The 15,214-nt window shown below is 35.5% G+C and overlaps 1 protein-coding gene across 1 annotated transcript in view; it reads right to left on the bottom strand.

Moving 5' to 3' along the window:
* The window catches only part of LOC106957382 (CUB and sushi domain-containing protein 1), a gene marked incomplete at its 5' end in the record, with an annotated part of 204,511 nt that overhangs the window by 140,293 nt on the left and 49,004 nt on the right, over positions 1-15,214 (bottom strand). Inside the window, 4 exons of the mRNA XM_015048702.1 lie at positions 1,904-2,089; positions 2,213-2,395; positions 6,764-6,876; positions 7,100-7,203. Of these exons, the coding sequence (XP_014904188.1) occupies positions 1,904-2,089; positions 2,213-2,395; positions 6,764-6,876; positions 7,100-7,203 (586 nt within the window). The remainder of the gene's footprint in view (positions 1-1,903; positions 2,090-2,212; positions 2,396-6,763; positions 6,877-7,099; positions 7,204-15,214) is intronic.

Raw genomic sequence — 15,214 nt, 5'->3', positions numbered from 1 at the left:
TTTTTTAAAATTTTTTTTTTTTTTTTTTTTTTAATTTTTAAAAAAAAAAAAAAAAAAAAAAAAAACAAAAAAAAAAAAAAAAAAAAAAAAGCAGGTATCTTTAGGGGGTGACCGAAGTCGGTCCTTAAGGGCCGGCATCCTGCATGTTTTAGTTCTCTCCCTGGTTAATCACACCTGGATCAAACAATGGCTTGTTAGCAGAACACTGCAGAACACCGACATGCTGAGAAAGTCCTAACGACCACGAGGGAGAGAACTCAAACATGCAGGACGGCCGCCCTTAAGGACTGATTTTGGGCAACCCTGCTAAAGACTAATTACAGTAGAAAACCTTTTGCTCCTAATCAGTAACACCTGAACAGAATTGCAATTGACCTTAAGTGACCTCATGCCTGCCTCTGGAAAAGGGAACAAAAAAAAAACAAAAAAAAAAAACATTTGACTACATATAATAGGACTGTTTAAGTAATGACTGCTGAACGGATATGCAAAAATCTAAAATTAGTGTAGAATATTGAATTAGTCTCTGTGGTACGGTTAAATTAGGAGCGTAAAGTAAACACATCTAAAACTCTTCTGGCATATCCCTGGGCTAAGCTGCCATGGGCAATACTCAAACAGGTTACTACTACACTTCTGTTAAGTTGTAGTTGCATGCTCATAAAACAACACATATAGGCAATTTAACAATAAATACATTTAAAAACCCTAAACTGTCTTCTCCCAGTCCTGTAGTCTGTAGTTTCTTGCTGGATGAGTACCTACAGATGCATTACATACCTATCAAGTCTCCCGTTTTGGCTGGGAACCTACCATATTTTACCCCTCTTTCCCACCGTGTTCTTGTTTTAGTATTTTCTCGTACATTTCCTGTTTTATAACATAATTACGTCCCCACCCCTCGCTCTAACACTAGTCCCAATCCCCCCCTATTTTGTTTGTTTAAAATACAATATCCCATCTGTCCTCCTTTAGTGCACCATTTAAATGTAAATCAATACTCAAACCCCACAAAAAGCAAACTAATCAGGAACTATTTAATGAGGCTTATCCATCAAATGTTGCCTCAGGTCAATGACCAAAGTCAAGTCAAACTAGCTTCTAATACTGGACTACTAAATGCTTTTAATGTCTTGTTTGAACCATTTATATTTCCAGATATGCTTACGTTTTAAAACTTAAAAAAAGGCCTAATTAAAAATGTAAATAATAAACTTAAAATGTAAGTATTATCTATTTAAGAAAATGTAAAAAAATGCAATCAGTATTGATACGATTTCATATCATTCCAATTATTGACAGGTTTTGTCCAAAATCTGCATGTGACACAGAGATCAGTCATACATTAGCAGTGACAACAAGCTGAGAGAAAGTCAGAAGGAAAGAGAGAAACAAAGAAACACACAAGGAAAGAAGGGAGCAAAGAAAGAAAGAAAGAAAAATCCCTAAAGATGCAGAGATTTTACAGTCAGTCAATTAAACACAACTTCACCCTGCCAGTCAAGCAGGAGCTTAACTCAAACCTGCCAAATCAATAACTCTGAAATGTGGAACAACAATATAATTGCTCTGTGCTTTACATGAGGTGAAAAAAATGATCAATGTGATGAAATAAAACATAAAATAGCAATTATCTTTCAGTTCGGGTAATTGACCAGTCATTTTTTTTAACGTAAACCCAGTCTGCAGTTTACATCGCCTGCTCGGAAATACAAGATGAAAAAGGTGATCACTTAAATATGTTTTAATTTTATTTTATTTATTTTTTTTTACATGGCCATTTATGTTTCACCTGTAACTCATCAAAACTTAACTGGAGGCCTAAATTTAAAATCTTTAAACTGATTATGAAACTGTAGCAGTTAAATGAGAAAAATGCATATCGTTATTAGGAGATAATTACCTTCATCTTTAACTACCAGCCAATCAAATTGTGGCTCCAGGTCAAAGTCAGAGAAGAAGAGATGTATTCGACTGCCCGGCTCAGAGATAATCAACCACACACAGTTCAGGTTGTTACCGTACTCCTCTGGGTAGTTTGGGGACAACACGGTCCCTGATGGAGCCGTGAAGTTGAAGAAGCAAGAAACTACAAAAAGAGAAGTGGGGGAAAAAAAAAAGATACATTTTTGACAATGCAAGCAAGTTCACAGAGACGAGTAAACATAAAGGTACAAATCGGTACAGGCCTTATAAAAATGTGTTTACTTACACACACAACTGGGTTTGTTTCCAGACCACTGGTTATTGTGTTGGCACGTGATGGTTTTTTCTCCCACCAGCTCAAAAGCCGACTGGCAAAAGAAGGTCAAGACGTCACCGTGCTGAAAACGATCGCCGCTACGACGACCAAACGCAGGCACTCCGGGATCACCGCAACCTCCTCTGTTGATTTCTGAAACAAATATGGAATTTTTCAGTCCTGAAAACTCCGGGCACCAAGTCAGATAGCAAAATAAAAAAAAATAAAAATAAAGCATATTTCTATCTTTTAAACAGGTAGCACAATAAGGACGGCAAAAATAAATAGCCCATAAACTTCATTGCATTTTGCCATTTTACAACCACAAAGATTTTATGTGAAATACTAAGAATTTACAGCCAAACTGTGAAGCTGAATCTGTTTCATTTCCTAGTTTCATTTTATAAGTTGCAAATAAAAATAAAACAAGTTTGTAGTCAGTTATTCACTGCAGTTTCATTCCCCCTAAAGAAAAATCCAGTGAAACCATCTGTCGTCTGAAATCACCAGATTGGACCAGGACCAGATACCCCTACAACTGTTGATCATTTAATTTGATTATAATCTGTAATATATGTAAACGGTTCTGTGGAGGTCTCAGAGGTGGTTTAGAGAACATTAGTGAGAAAACAGGATCCGTAGAAGACAGCAGACGGGTCAGGGACAAAGGAACAAAGCAGAGTTTCATCATTCAAGCCATTATGTAAAGAAAATGGAAAAAGTATGTTCTTTACTACAAGTGTTGTGTGCATTAATAATATTTTAGGACTATTTGTAATTTAGAAGTATAATTAAAAAAAATAGGCCTGAGTTGATTGGCAGAAACAAAATGCTCTTCCGCACCATTAAATATAAAAAAATATCCATCTATATCTATTTTATTTACGCACCAATTAAATCATTTTAAATCAAATAAAAACAACAATAGCAATTTATGTGTGAGATGATGACCATAAACAGTAAGAAATACAAATGAATGTCTTATATCAAAGCACACACATGCATAGGATAACTTATTTGAAGCCCGTACTTAAATCCAATTGATAATCTGTTGCAAGACTTCAAATTTATTGTTAAATGCTCTAAATTTAATCTGACTGAGGTTGCAGGCGAAAAGACAAACATGTCGGTGTCTAGATTTCTAAAGTTCGTAGACACAAACTCCAAAAAACTTTCAGCTACAAACACGGCAAACAGGAGGTTTCACAAATTTTTAACTTGGAGGGAAAGAGTATAAATTCATTCCACCCCTGGTCTTTTTTGATAGTAAAAAAAACGTGAATAATTATCATTCCACCTCACATTAAAATCTACTAATGTTTTTAGGCCGTAAAATTGTGAAAAGTGAAAATTTGAAGGTGTAATACTACTTTTACAAGGCACTGTAAGATATTTGTATTTATTTTAGTTTCGATATCAAGTATATTGTCTTAATGCAAACATTTCTATAAGATCTCGGAATTGCAATAACATATTATATCAAGATGAGTCTTCAATATTATTCAGCTGTGCAGTGATGTAGTGGCAATCTGTGAGAAATTTATTTAATTGCTTCCCTTCTTACAGTTAATTGCCATCAGGGTAATTGCAGTGCAATTTTGTTTTAATTGTGAAAGACAAAACAATAAGTGCAAACATACACACACACACACACACGCGCACACACACAAGCATTCTCACAGACACACACAGGCACAGGTTTTTGCAACAAGGAAGACATTTAGAAGAGAAAAATTTTGTGACATTCTTCTCTTCTCCACTGACCCCCTGGATCTGCTTTGGACAAGCATCTCAATATAAGTTATGCATTTGTATTTGCATGCGAGTTTTCCACTTTTGAACTCAGCTGGGATGCAAGAGCGCCCACAGGAAGAGAATATTATAAAAGCCTCAAATGTATCTGCGGCCCACAGCTTTCTGTCACACAGATGACAAGTGTCAGGATGGATTTCAACGATCCTAAGCCCAAAGATAAGTCTGTCATTATGCTGTTAAGTGCCTCACTCTTTCTGATGCATCATTCATCCTCCCTTTTTTCTTGTTTCAAAACTTGCACAGTTCACACCACAGAGTAAAGATGCTAATTACAGATTAAAATAAAGAAAAAGATAATCATAAAATCAGATTTGCCAGAAGACACATCGTCTTATTATACAATGTAAATGGATACATTTTTGGATTCATTGAAAAGAACGTTACCTCAGTTGACTTCAGACAAGAGAAATGTGTTTTTGTGCAGGTGATTATTTGGAGTTTACAGCTTTTCTGACTAAATCAAACTCGTATCACCCAATGGCAGTTAATTGCCACATTGTTTTTATTTTTTTTAAATAAATAAATAAATAAATTAAAAAACTAATTTCACTCGTATTTAGCACACTGAGGTAAACACATTTGCTTAACCATGATGACTCGTGTTTTTGTTCAGCAACAATGCTCATAAGATATTAGATAAAACCAGAATGGTTATGTGCAAAACCGATAGTGTTGTAAGATACCAGTTTTAACAATATTTGATCAAATCTATTGTCCTGTGGAAGGATAGAAATATAAATGCATTTTTTGCAATGTTATTATTATTATTTTTTATTTTTTTTTTCAAAGCAAATGGCTCTGGTCAAAATGTTTGCAGCAAAATATAAAAAAAGCTTTAATTAATATATTAGTGCAGATTTGTCTAATGTTTCAGCTCTAATAATATTCCACATGGTGCACACAAACACCCCCAGCTTCGCTGAAAAAGAAGCAGAGCCTGATGCCATTTAAAAAGAAAAAAACGGACACAGATTTGGGCTGAAAATCTAAGACAACTCAGGAGGGTAAGGCTGATCAAAGTGCATAACACGGTGACGTTATTGCATTTGACAGCATCGCATATACCCATGCAAGAACAGTCATAAAAACACCACAGGCAGATGTCGGGCTGTGATGAGGGGAAAAAATATACAGCTGAAGCTTCTGCAGGAGATCATTTAGTACTGCTTATTTTCACTTCACATTTCAATATTCTTTTTTGTTTCAAATACTTGACTTGCGCTTGATCTGTCTGGTCACTTTTTTTTTACAACTAAGCCAAATTTAAAGGTGAAAAAGCTCGGATGACACCTCGAAAAGCACAAAGCCGTGGTTAGTCTTCAACTCTTTGTTGTCTTGGTAACCCATTTATTAAAGCATAATTTTATCATGATTTCTTTTCTTAGCTACTCAGAAATAAACTTGATGGCGCTCATGGAACACATTTTATTTCATTGTTGCCACTAAAGCATTTTAACCAGAAAGCTACAGCTAAGGTTTTACTCACTGCAAACCAGATTCTTTAAGCCCAGTAAAAAAAAAAAAAAAGAAATGTCACTTACGGAGCCAAATTATGGTCATTGTGACTTTATGTTGGGATAAAGATCCACATTCTTTACATCTTTACATCTACATGTTCCTAAGTGTTTCCAATCTTGGAGTTTCAATAACATCACTGCAGTAAACACACCTAAACAAACACACAGCACAAATTTCTTCCATTTTGTTCCTCCTCTGCTTCTGTCATGGTTTCTATGTCACACTACATGGCAAAGGGAAGTCTGAACTAAAACAAATTGTAAAAGACTGAACCCACAACAACAGCCGCAAAAACAAAACACCCAAAAAAGTTTGTATATTTTTTTAACATACTTGGGAATATGGATATTTAATATTAATATTGTAATACTGGAACTGCATTACCATAAAAATTAACAACAAAAACTGAAGACTGTTTTAAAAAATGTCTGTAAATATCGTCACAAAGGACATCGCTTAAAGGCACAAGGAATAACACACACACACGCACACACACACCCACGCACGCACGCACGCACGCACGCGGACACACACATGCACGCACGCACACGCACACACACACACACACACACACACACACACACACACACCCCCACACACACACACACACACACACACACACACACACACACACTCCCCGCCCCCAGGAAATTTACTTTCATGGAAACTAAAGTAAAAGGCATTATGCTTAGATGACATTTAAAGTGAACAGTTACGACATTAAGGAAAATAATTTCTCTCACACATATGAACGTCGCTTATGACATCGAGGTTACTGTTTTCAAGTGGCACAGTAATGGGTTAAGACTGAAAAAAAACGACTGGTATTTTAGATACAGGCTAGTTTGTAAGGATGTGTTGGTCTTTAAGAAAGATGACTGTAAATGTTTCATGTAGCTAAACTGGTTGTCATGTTGTATTTATCAAAGCATATAGAAACATATTCTGCTGTTATCCACACAGAGGCAATCTTTGTGGAAACCTATTGTATGTAATATATGCCTCTCCCTTCACTTTAAGCTTTACTATGACACCTTTTTTCATTTTAAACCATACTTTGCTGCATATGAACTGCTTCCCTCGAATGCTGTGATATGTTACTGCATATGTGTGTGCATGATTCAGAGTAAAAAAAGAAAAAAAAAAGGTGTGATGAGAAGTCTTGAAATCCTTAGAAAGAATCCCTACCTTCATAGATTGCCTTGAACCCCGCAGAGCCGATTGTGTCGTCTGACTGCAGGTGTAGCCACATCTGATTCGACAAGCTCACGATAAGATCAGGGACGCTGGCACCAGTGAGTCTACAAAGACAAAGCATTACCTATACATCAGTAAAATAATCTTTTTATCCATTTTACTTTGGTGAATTATGCAGGAGATTCAAACATATTAGCAATTTGCAGTTTAAGATTTGAAAGAAATGCCTGCAGAACAGTCTACCGCTCCTCCGTCTACAGTTTTCTTTATGATTGCCTATAACTTGTTCTGTACTGGTACAGATGAGAAATTATTACTGGTGCTTACACATAGAGTACCCTCCGAGTGTCTCCTATCTTTCCACCGTCTCCCACAGTCAGCGTGTCATAGCCTCTCTCCAGATCGAACTCGTCGAATGACAGCTTTATTACCTGAAACGATGAAAAGCAAGAAAACAGGCATAGAAATGGTTACAAAACAACAACACACTGAACGCAAATTAAATATCAAATAGCAAAGAAAAGATAAAAGCTAATAAGAATTTATTTTTGCCATCATATTTTCAACCTGTATAGTTTCAAGCAATATGAGCTTTTAATGATCATATCCCTCTGGAGAATGGAAACTGAAGGACTGGATGAGGGCTTCATAAACAAGCACCACTTTAACTGAACCCTAAGTAATAAGACCTGTGTGCTTTATTAGAGTAACATTGGCCCAAACTGCATAGATGGTGTCAAGCCAATTAAAAGGCTCAAGATTACTTTGTCATTCTAATCTGAATAAAAGTCATAAAAAAAAATCTAGTCTGATAATTGCGTGTCACAGTTACATAAAACTGACACAAATGCCACATAGCCGTCTAAGTAAAACCAAAAGCCAACCTTCAAAACAAACCAAGTCCATTCCATGTAACCACTAAGCAGTAAAAATTGTCTCAGTATAAATGTTCAATTTTACACCATCACTACAAAGAATTGCAGAAATAAAGTTACGGTGGGTAATATTTAATAAACGTTTTTAGTGATGAGGCTTGTAGTTTTGATTTACACTGAAATAATAAGTATTTCCAAACAAAGCTATCCGATTTGAACAGGCTGACTCTATTTTTTCTTGACAAGTCATGGAAATCAAAACAAAAACAAAAATAGGATGCATAGCATGGGAATAGGCTACATAATGTATACTTATTTAAAGCAGCATGAGGTTCTTAAGTTTCATTTTACATTGGAACAGGAATAAATTTGCGGTGTTCAGTCTTATTGGGACCATTTTGTTTCTTTTTTTTAACTTTCCAGTTTTTCGACTTCCAATAGACCTCTGATTATAGGTTCCTTTTCAAAACAGCAACTGAAAAACAAATCTGATTATTCCATTCTTAAATCCCTTGTTCCATGAACAAAGCATGTTAACAGAGAAATTTGATATGCAAGAAAGACAGTGTTTCTCTCTTAAAATAATAATAATAATAATAATACGAAAATATTAAAAACAAATGTATTCTTCTCAGTTCTTTTTGTGGACCCTCAGTCACTTTTGTATTTGATTCCAGAATTAATGTGAATTGGTTTTTTGAAAAGCTACAAGAAATCAAGAAACCAAACAAAAAGGTAGAAAAAGATTGTCTCTCTTTTATCTTCACAGATATTAAGTTTATTTACAGAAGTATAGTCAATTACTGCCTTAGGCTCCACATCTACCACACAAACAGGCACTTAAAACTCCTTTAGACAAAAGGTAAAAACATACTTTTAGATGAAGTGAAAGAAAAAGTACTGCAGATTTATGATACAATGATTTTCATGGTTCCCCATTTGCGCAGCATTTTTTTTTCCGTCTTAAAATATGGAATGGAAACAAAAGCAAAAACATTGGACAGTGATGAAACAGATTCTGCGATCAGATCTTTGGACTCTGCAGGAGGAATCCAAATATGCCACAATATGAGAAATAAAATTAAATATTTATCAAAAAATAATAATATGCTAATATGTTTACACTGCTAGATAAAAAATGTTGGAACAGGAAAAAGGTGATGACTTGAGCCAGTATATGCCTTTTATTGTTTAAAAAAAAAAAAAAAGCAAGAGGAAAACATATTTCTAAAAAGTAGTAGAATCACAGCAACACTAAAGGTGATATGTGTACGATATGTTAGTGGAACAAAATAAATCTTGAAACTTAAAGACCATTGATGTAATTTTTTTTTTTTTTTCCCGCGGCAGCATCGTCACCCTCATTTACAGTTAAACACGTCATTTCTGGAAGTTACACCCTGCATTCACACCCCTCTGCTGCTGAACACCGAGAGCTGAATGCCTGACTTACACCTGTGTGGCTATGGTAGCATGCATACAGCATCAGTTCATCAATCTGCTTTGCACTCTAAAATGCTGCAATACTGGCATTCCATTATTCACTGCTTGTTCATTATTTATTAGATGTAGATCATATCCCTGGCAGCATGGATAATGGCACATCTCTGCTGTGCTCAGATATCCTCAGAGCAAAAAAAAAGTGATGGTCTTCACAAGAGACGACCCTTGTTTATTACTGCAGGGACCTGAGATGATCTGTGAGCGTGTAATACGTTGCATGGAAGGCCATCACATTTCAAATCACAGTACAGTAACGAAAAAACCTTTTTGTGGGTGATAAGGAGTGTAAAAACCATTTCAGCGAGCCAGAATCGTCCATGCACAACTAAGCCTTTGCTGTGCTTTGTCAAAATAAAAATGGCCGGGAAATGTTCAGATCATGTCTAAGGATAGGAGACGGTCTGAGGGATTAACTACGATCATGACGGGAATGGCAATGAGGTCATTGTATAGCTCTCTAAAATCTGCATTTCTGTTTCAGCGTACCTTTTCATTTACAAAAAACAGCCCACAGTCTTATGCAAACAAAACAATGTATTTTGTATAAAGCAACATTGAAGGCGCAGCCCAATCAGACTGCTTGTATAAAGTATTTAACTGTCCCAGTGTACATTTGTTGTTGCACCCTCAAGCAAAGCGTAGTCTTTCCAAAAGAGCTCCAACTAATGGGAAAAACATGCAAAACTACTGGCTAACAACAAATGACCGGGGGCATTAACATACAATGATGAGTTGATGTGATTTTCTCTCTACAAGGGGGTTCAAGAACTTTGTTTTCTAATAGGCTCAAACGTTGGGGATTTTTTGTAATCCTATTAGGACTTTTCCGGTCCTAAAACATGCATTTTTGCTTCTTTTAAGGAGAACTGTATATGCCATCCATCGCCCAGCCTTAATGGAGAGGTGATTGACAGTGCTAAGACCCGCCTCCTGGAAATTATTTGTTGTTTCCAGATCGCACTGTAGGAAGACAGAGGAGCTATTCTTTTTTTTTCATAGGTTATCCGTCTCATACCATCCTGTCACGACATAGTGACAGTTTCAACAAATATGTACAAAATATATATATTTAAAAATGTACATACCGCAATTTTAAGTAGCACGGCTTCCTTTTATTCTCAAAATTGTAAAGGTTTTGGGATTGGAACACTTTATGTCAAAATAGCACCCTGAAAAGCTAAAAATGCCTTTGATATGGCTTTATAGCCAATGATTTTTGATAAACTTACAACTGAAAACATGAATATGCTTGTGACTGTAATGCAAGGGTTGTTAAAAACTCTACAGGAAGCTTGAAGTCATAAAACAGAGTGAACCACAAACTGACAATAGTTTTTCTGTGCATCCAAGTGTGATAATTTGTGTGTGAGTAGAAGGTGGTTTTCTCAGGTATATCTGTCTTAACAAGTGAAGCAGAATAATTCTAAAGGCACAGCTGTTTCACTGAGTGTGTGAGTGCTGTCTAACTTTGTTTGTTCACCTACGTGTGTTATCTTTCATCTATATTTTGCTTGTGTATGCTTTCACATTCTAGCTTGTGTGCTGATGCAGTGAACAATGGCACTTAATGGAAGGAAATGAAGCATTATTATCCTTTGGTCATTGCCAAGAAACTCAGTGCTCTTAAATAATTTCTAAATAGGCTTGCTTAGAAAAAGATTATGCATGACGCAACAAAAATGTAATTAAAATTCAGGTATTCTAATGACAATGGTGAATTTCGGAATTGTCTATATGTGCTAAAAATTCACAGGAGGGTATAAGTATTTAAAATTTAAATAGCATTTGAGGTCATTAATAGAATGGCTCAATAGGACATTTTAACAGTGCAACTTTAACTGAGCAACCCAAATCTAAAGTGAAGTCCCTTCAATAATTCACCAGGTGTAGTGCTTTGAACTCTGAGGTTTCCTGATGACATAATCACATAGCAAGATCAAATAATTACTAGGAATTGGCTGGTTTCTGGTTCTAGAGAATACCATGGCATTGCAAATAAAATAAAACAAAATAAAATAATGGTTTCGACATTGCAAAAATGATTGACGTAGTGTATTCGTTCATTTTAAACTCTTTTAGTAAAAGTGAAATACTACATATTTTGGAACAGAGCAGTTCTATTTCTCTCCAGCATTTTGGTGCAAGCCATCAATCATAAATGTAAGACAACAGCATAAAGGACATTTATAGAGTTGAATATCTTCTGGTTGTAAAAACCCAGAAAGTCAACTTTGCCACTAGAGAATCCCCTGTTGCCCACACAGTAATACTGTATGGAATAAATTTTTTACAACTTGAAGGAATAAATTAGTGGCCCCTTTCACAAAGCACTTCAAGGTACATAAAGATTTTTTTGTTTCATTAAAGGCCAAATGGAACAGGAGGGATTAAGATCAGCAAGCCTCCATTATGTATTCAGCTGTGATAAAAAATATATAAATTTGTAATATTAAATGTTTGACGTAGACGTATGTTTACAATATGTTTACAACATAATGTAACCATATTTTACGTTATTTTTCTGCTCAGTGGTAAAGCTGCAGTCTTCACTGATATTCTGAGCCATCTACTTCTTCCTGTTTGTTCTTATAAAAGAAGATATTGCCACAAAATCATAAAAAATGCATTTAAAATGTACTGTAACATCACAAAATTGGAGCATTTTTCTTCAAGGATTTCATATCGTCAGAATCCAAGACCAAACCTCACCTGATGATAAAAAATATATAGATATATTTTGACTTACTCTGCAAATTCACATCAAAATGTGTTTGGCAGTAAGACTGAAAATTACCTTTTGCAGACCCATATGAAAGCATGTCAGAAAAGACAGAACATTAATTACGCCCTAACACTGAGTCACTGCTTGCATAGCAACCCTGGGTCAGTAAAAAATATCTGGAGTATCAGTAAAAATATTTTGTATGTCTTCTTATATACTCTGTGAAATCATACTGTGTAAAAGTGTACAGCCAAAATTCATAAAATAATGTGGAACACATTATATGTTTTCATCCATCAAATTGAGAGTGTTGGACAGGCTTCAATATGTTTGTACTTAGTGTGAATTGCTCTACATCGAGTGTTCCTAAAAATGCATTTAGATGTGGGTATTGTTAACACAGCATGGGTTTAATAATGTGCTTTCGTCAGTTATTTGTATTTTCAGATAACATGAAAGTACATGAGCTGATCCTGACCAGACCACAATCTTTGGGCTTCATGTCGAAGCAAAGCTTGGCCAGTAACACCAACCTGTGTTTTGGTAGCTCAGGCAACAACCACCCTAAGGTAATTTCCCTACTTATTTTTATTTTTTTTTTATTTTTTTTTGCATATTTCAAACTTCCTAATTTATTCAATCTATTAAGTCACTAACCTGAAGGCAGCCAACCTTTTTAGAACAAGCCAATCCCTCCCGACACTTTTCAATAGGCAGCAAAACTGTTTGTTTCCAATTTATGTGTATTATGTATGTGTTATTTGAACAAAGAAATAATCCCTGTAGGAGGTCCATTATTCTTTTACAGTGGGGACAACATTTATTGACAACATTTTTTCTAATAGATCTGTTGGAATGAAATTCTTACTAGATGTTGATAACAACCAAAGTTACCAACACCTACAAATGAATCCAAACTAATGAATCCATAAATCATCGTTAGTGTAATCAAATGACACAGATTTAGTATCAAACATGACTTTTGACATTTCATCAATATTTAGTGGAAAAGCCTTTGTCAGTGATGCAAACTTTAAAACGTCTTCCGCATAAAGAAACTAGTTTCATGCATTGCTCAGGTGTGAGCTTTATCCATTCTTCCAGACAAATTGTCCTCATTCAGGCAGCAGTTGACTGGGTCATTCCGGCAGCTGATTTTTTTCTTCTCCAAACCCAACTGTGAGTTTTCTGCACGGGGTCTGTGATATTATTTTGTTGATTAAAAATCCAAACGATCTGTCTTCCCTATAAGAAAGTCTCAGTATATTTCTCCATATCTATATCTCAGTAGTCTATGTTGAAAAATATCCCCTAATCATAATGTTCTCTCTTCACATTTCCTGTTAGTATGTGTATTTGAAGTCATGCACATGGCCCTTTCCTCTGCACACGGTGTGCACAATGATACCAACGGAGTTCCAGTCTTATCAAGTCAGAAGTTTTAAGATGATATTTTTCTTCAGCAGTTGGTGTAAGAATAGGCTTCTGTGGTTTGTGCATTACGTATTGCTGTATTTAAAATAACCACTGCACTTGCCAATTTCAAGTCTTTCTGAAGTTATCTGCCAGTGGTTATTGATCCATGGATATCACTTCTGATTGTTCCTGCAAGACACAACTGGTTCTGGCTTGTTTATGGTTACATTGTTTCCTTTCTGCTTGTGGTACTGACTGCAGTGTTTATCATTGTAAAATTATCTGAAAAATTGCAATCAGTACTTTCTGCAAAAGAAAGGTTACAAAGCCCTTGATCCATTTTCCCAGTTTTACCAGATATGCTAAAATAGTTCCAGGATTGACTGGGTAAAATGGTAAAATGGGTAATATTATACTCTATGGCTTTCCTTGGATGGAAAATTTGGTATATCCATGTTGATGCTGTTTACCAAATGTAGTATTATGCTAGCTAAAATCTTTGAGACATAATGATATAGCTTTAATCATGTGCCAAAAAAAAGCTATACAGAGAAAGTTTAAACCATAAACTGAGGTGACCTACGACCAGAAGTAGTACAGACAGGGGACAGCTGCCCTGGAGCCAAAGTCTACAAGATTTCCTTGGTGAGATGAATGAGTTGAGTTTAGTCACTGGACAGCTGCCACAGTAAGAGTTAGCAACACTTTTTCAACAGATAACTATTAGACTTCCAGTAAAAGAAAAGCGTATGGGCAATGTTTGAGAAGGCAAATTACTGGAAGCCTTATTTATTTTCAAATTTGGGGAAAAAATAAGAATTTGATTAATTACCTCACATTTTTTATATATGGTTCTTTTGCCATAGGCTTAATTCAGCCACAACTACTTTTATTGTCTAACCAGAACTTTAGAAACAATTTGCATGTATGTTTAAAAAGCTAAGCTATAAAAGGATCATTAGACGGTTAAAATATGATTATATTTGTGATTATACATTTATTTGATAGTATTGTTCAGTGACATGTAAAGAGCTCAGAAACAGCTTGTGCACAGATGCTTGATCTCTTTTCTAGAATTTTAATAATAAATCAACTGGAGGATCAAGTCACAAGTTACATACTTCAGACGTTTCGCTTGAAAGATAAATTGCTATATTGGTGTGTCAAATGGCATTTTTTTTTCTGGTTCTTGTCTGATAAAAGCAAAGAAGGAATCACAGGGTTTGGGGAATATGTGTTTGCTTGTTTTATTTTCTCAACGTGTCAGGAGTGAGGATGTGTTACAATGTTCTTCAAGCTCATTCTCTGATTTGGAGGTAGAGCAGCAGCCTTGGCAAACGTCAAGATAATTACAGGCCCAGCACGGATACACCATCTCTCTTTAACAGAGCTACACATCTCTGCACTGTGTGAGGAAACAGAAACAGACAAGAAACTCTGAACTTAAGACGCAACAGACAGCAGAGTGAAGCTGCCAAGTGAACCTCTCTTCACCCTGCCTCCAGACACAGTGCCACCTCACATTGAAACCTTTTTTGCACACAAACTGAAAAACCAATTGTACATCATCTTTTTCAAATAAGTGAATGCATGAAACAAAATGAAATCGATATTTCAAATTGCAGGGTAGTGATGTAAAGGAGTGCGCAAATCTATCACAAGTAAATAATAACCGAGTTAAAACTCCAACAAAAAAAGGAAGAAAAAGAAAACATTCACTTTAATGATTGTTTTTTAGTCTAATCTAATCTGACAAGTGGTTTTTCAATATAACAGGAGGCTCTAAAGGAGGCTCCCCGTTGGCTGTGTCTTGGAAGGACCCAGATGTGACTCCATATTTAAGTGAAATGGTTCCAGCCTCAGGCCATCTTTATTTTTATTCATATTTAACAAAACAAAACAAAAAAAAAAGATCTCTACAAGTGT

The sequence above is a fragment of the Poecilia latipinna genome, unplaced genomic scaffold (assembly GCF_001443285.1).
Source record: "Poecilia latipinna isolate Pla-1442-1.1 unplaced genomic scaffold, P_latipinna-1.0 Scaffold899, whole genome shotgun sequence".
Lineage (NCBI taxonomy): Eukaryota > Metazoa > Chordata > Actinopteri > Cyprinodontiformes > Poeciliidae > Poecilia > Poecilia latipinna.
Note: the sequence above shows the minus strand (reverse complement) of the source record. Positions and strands in the feature narration are given on the sequence as shown.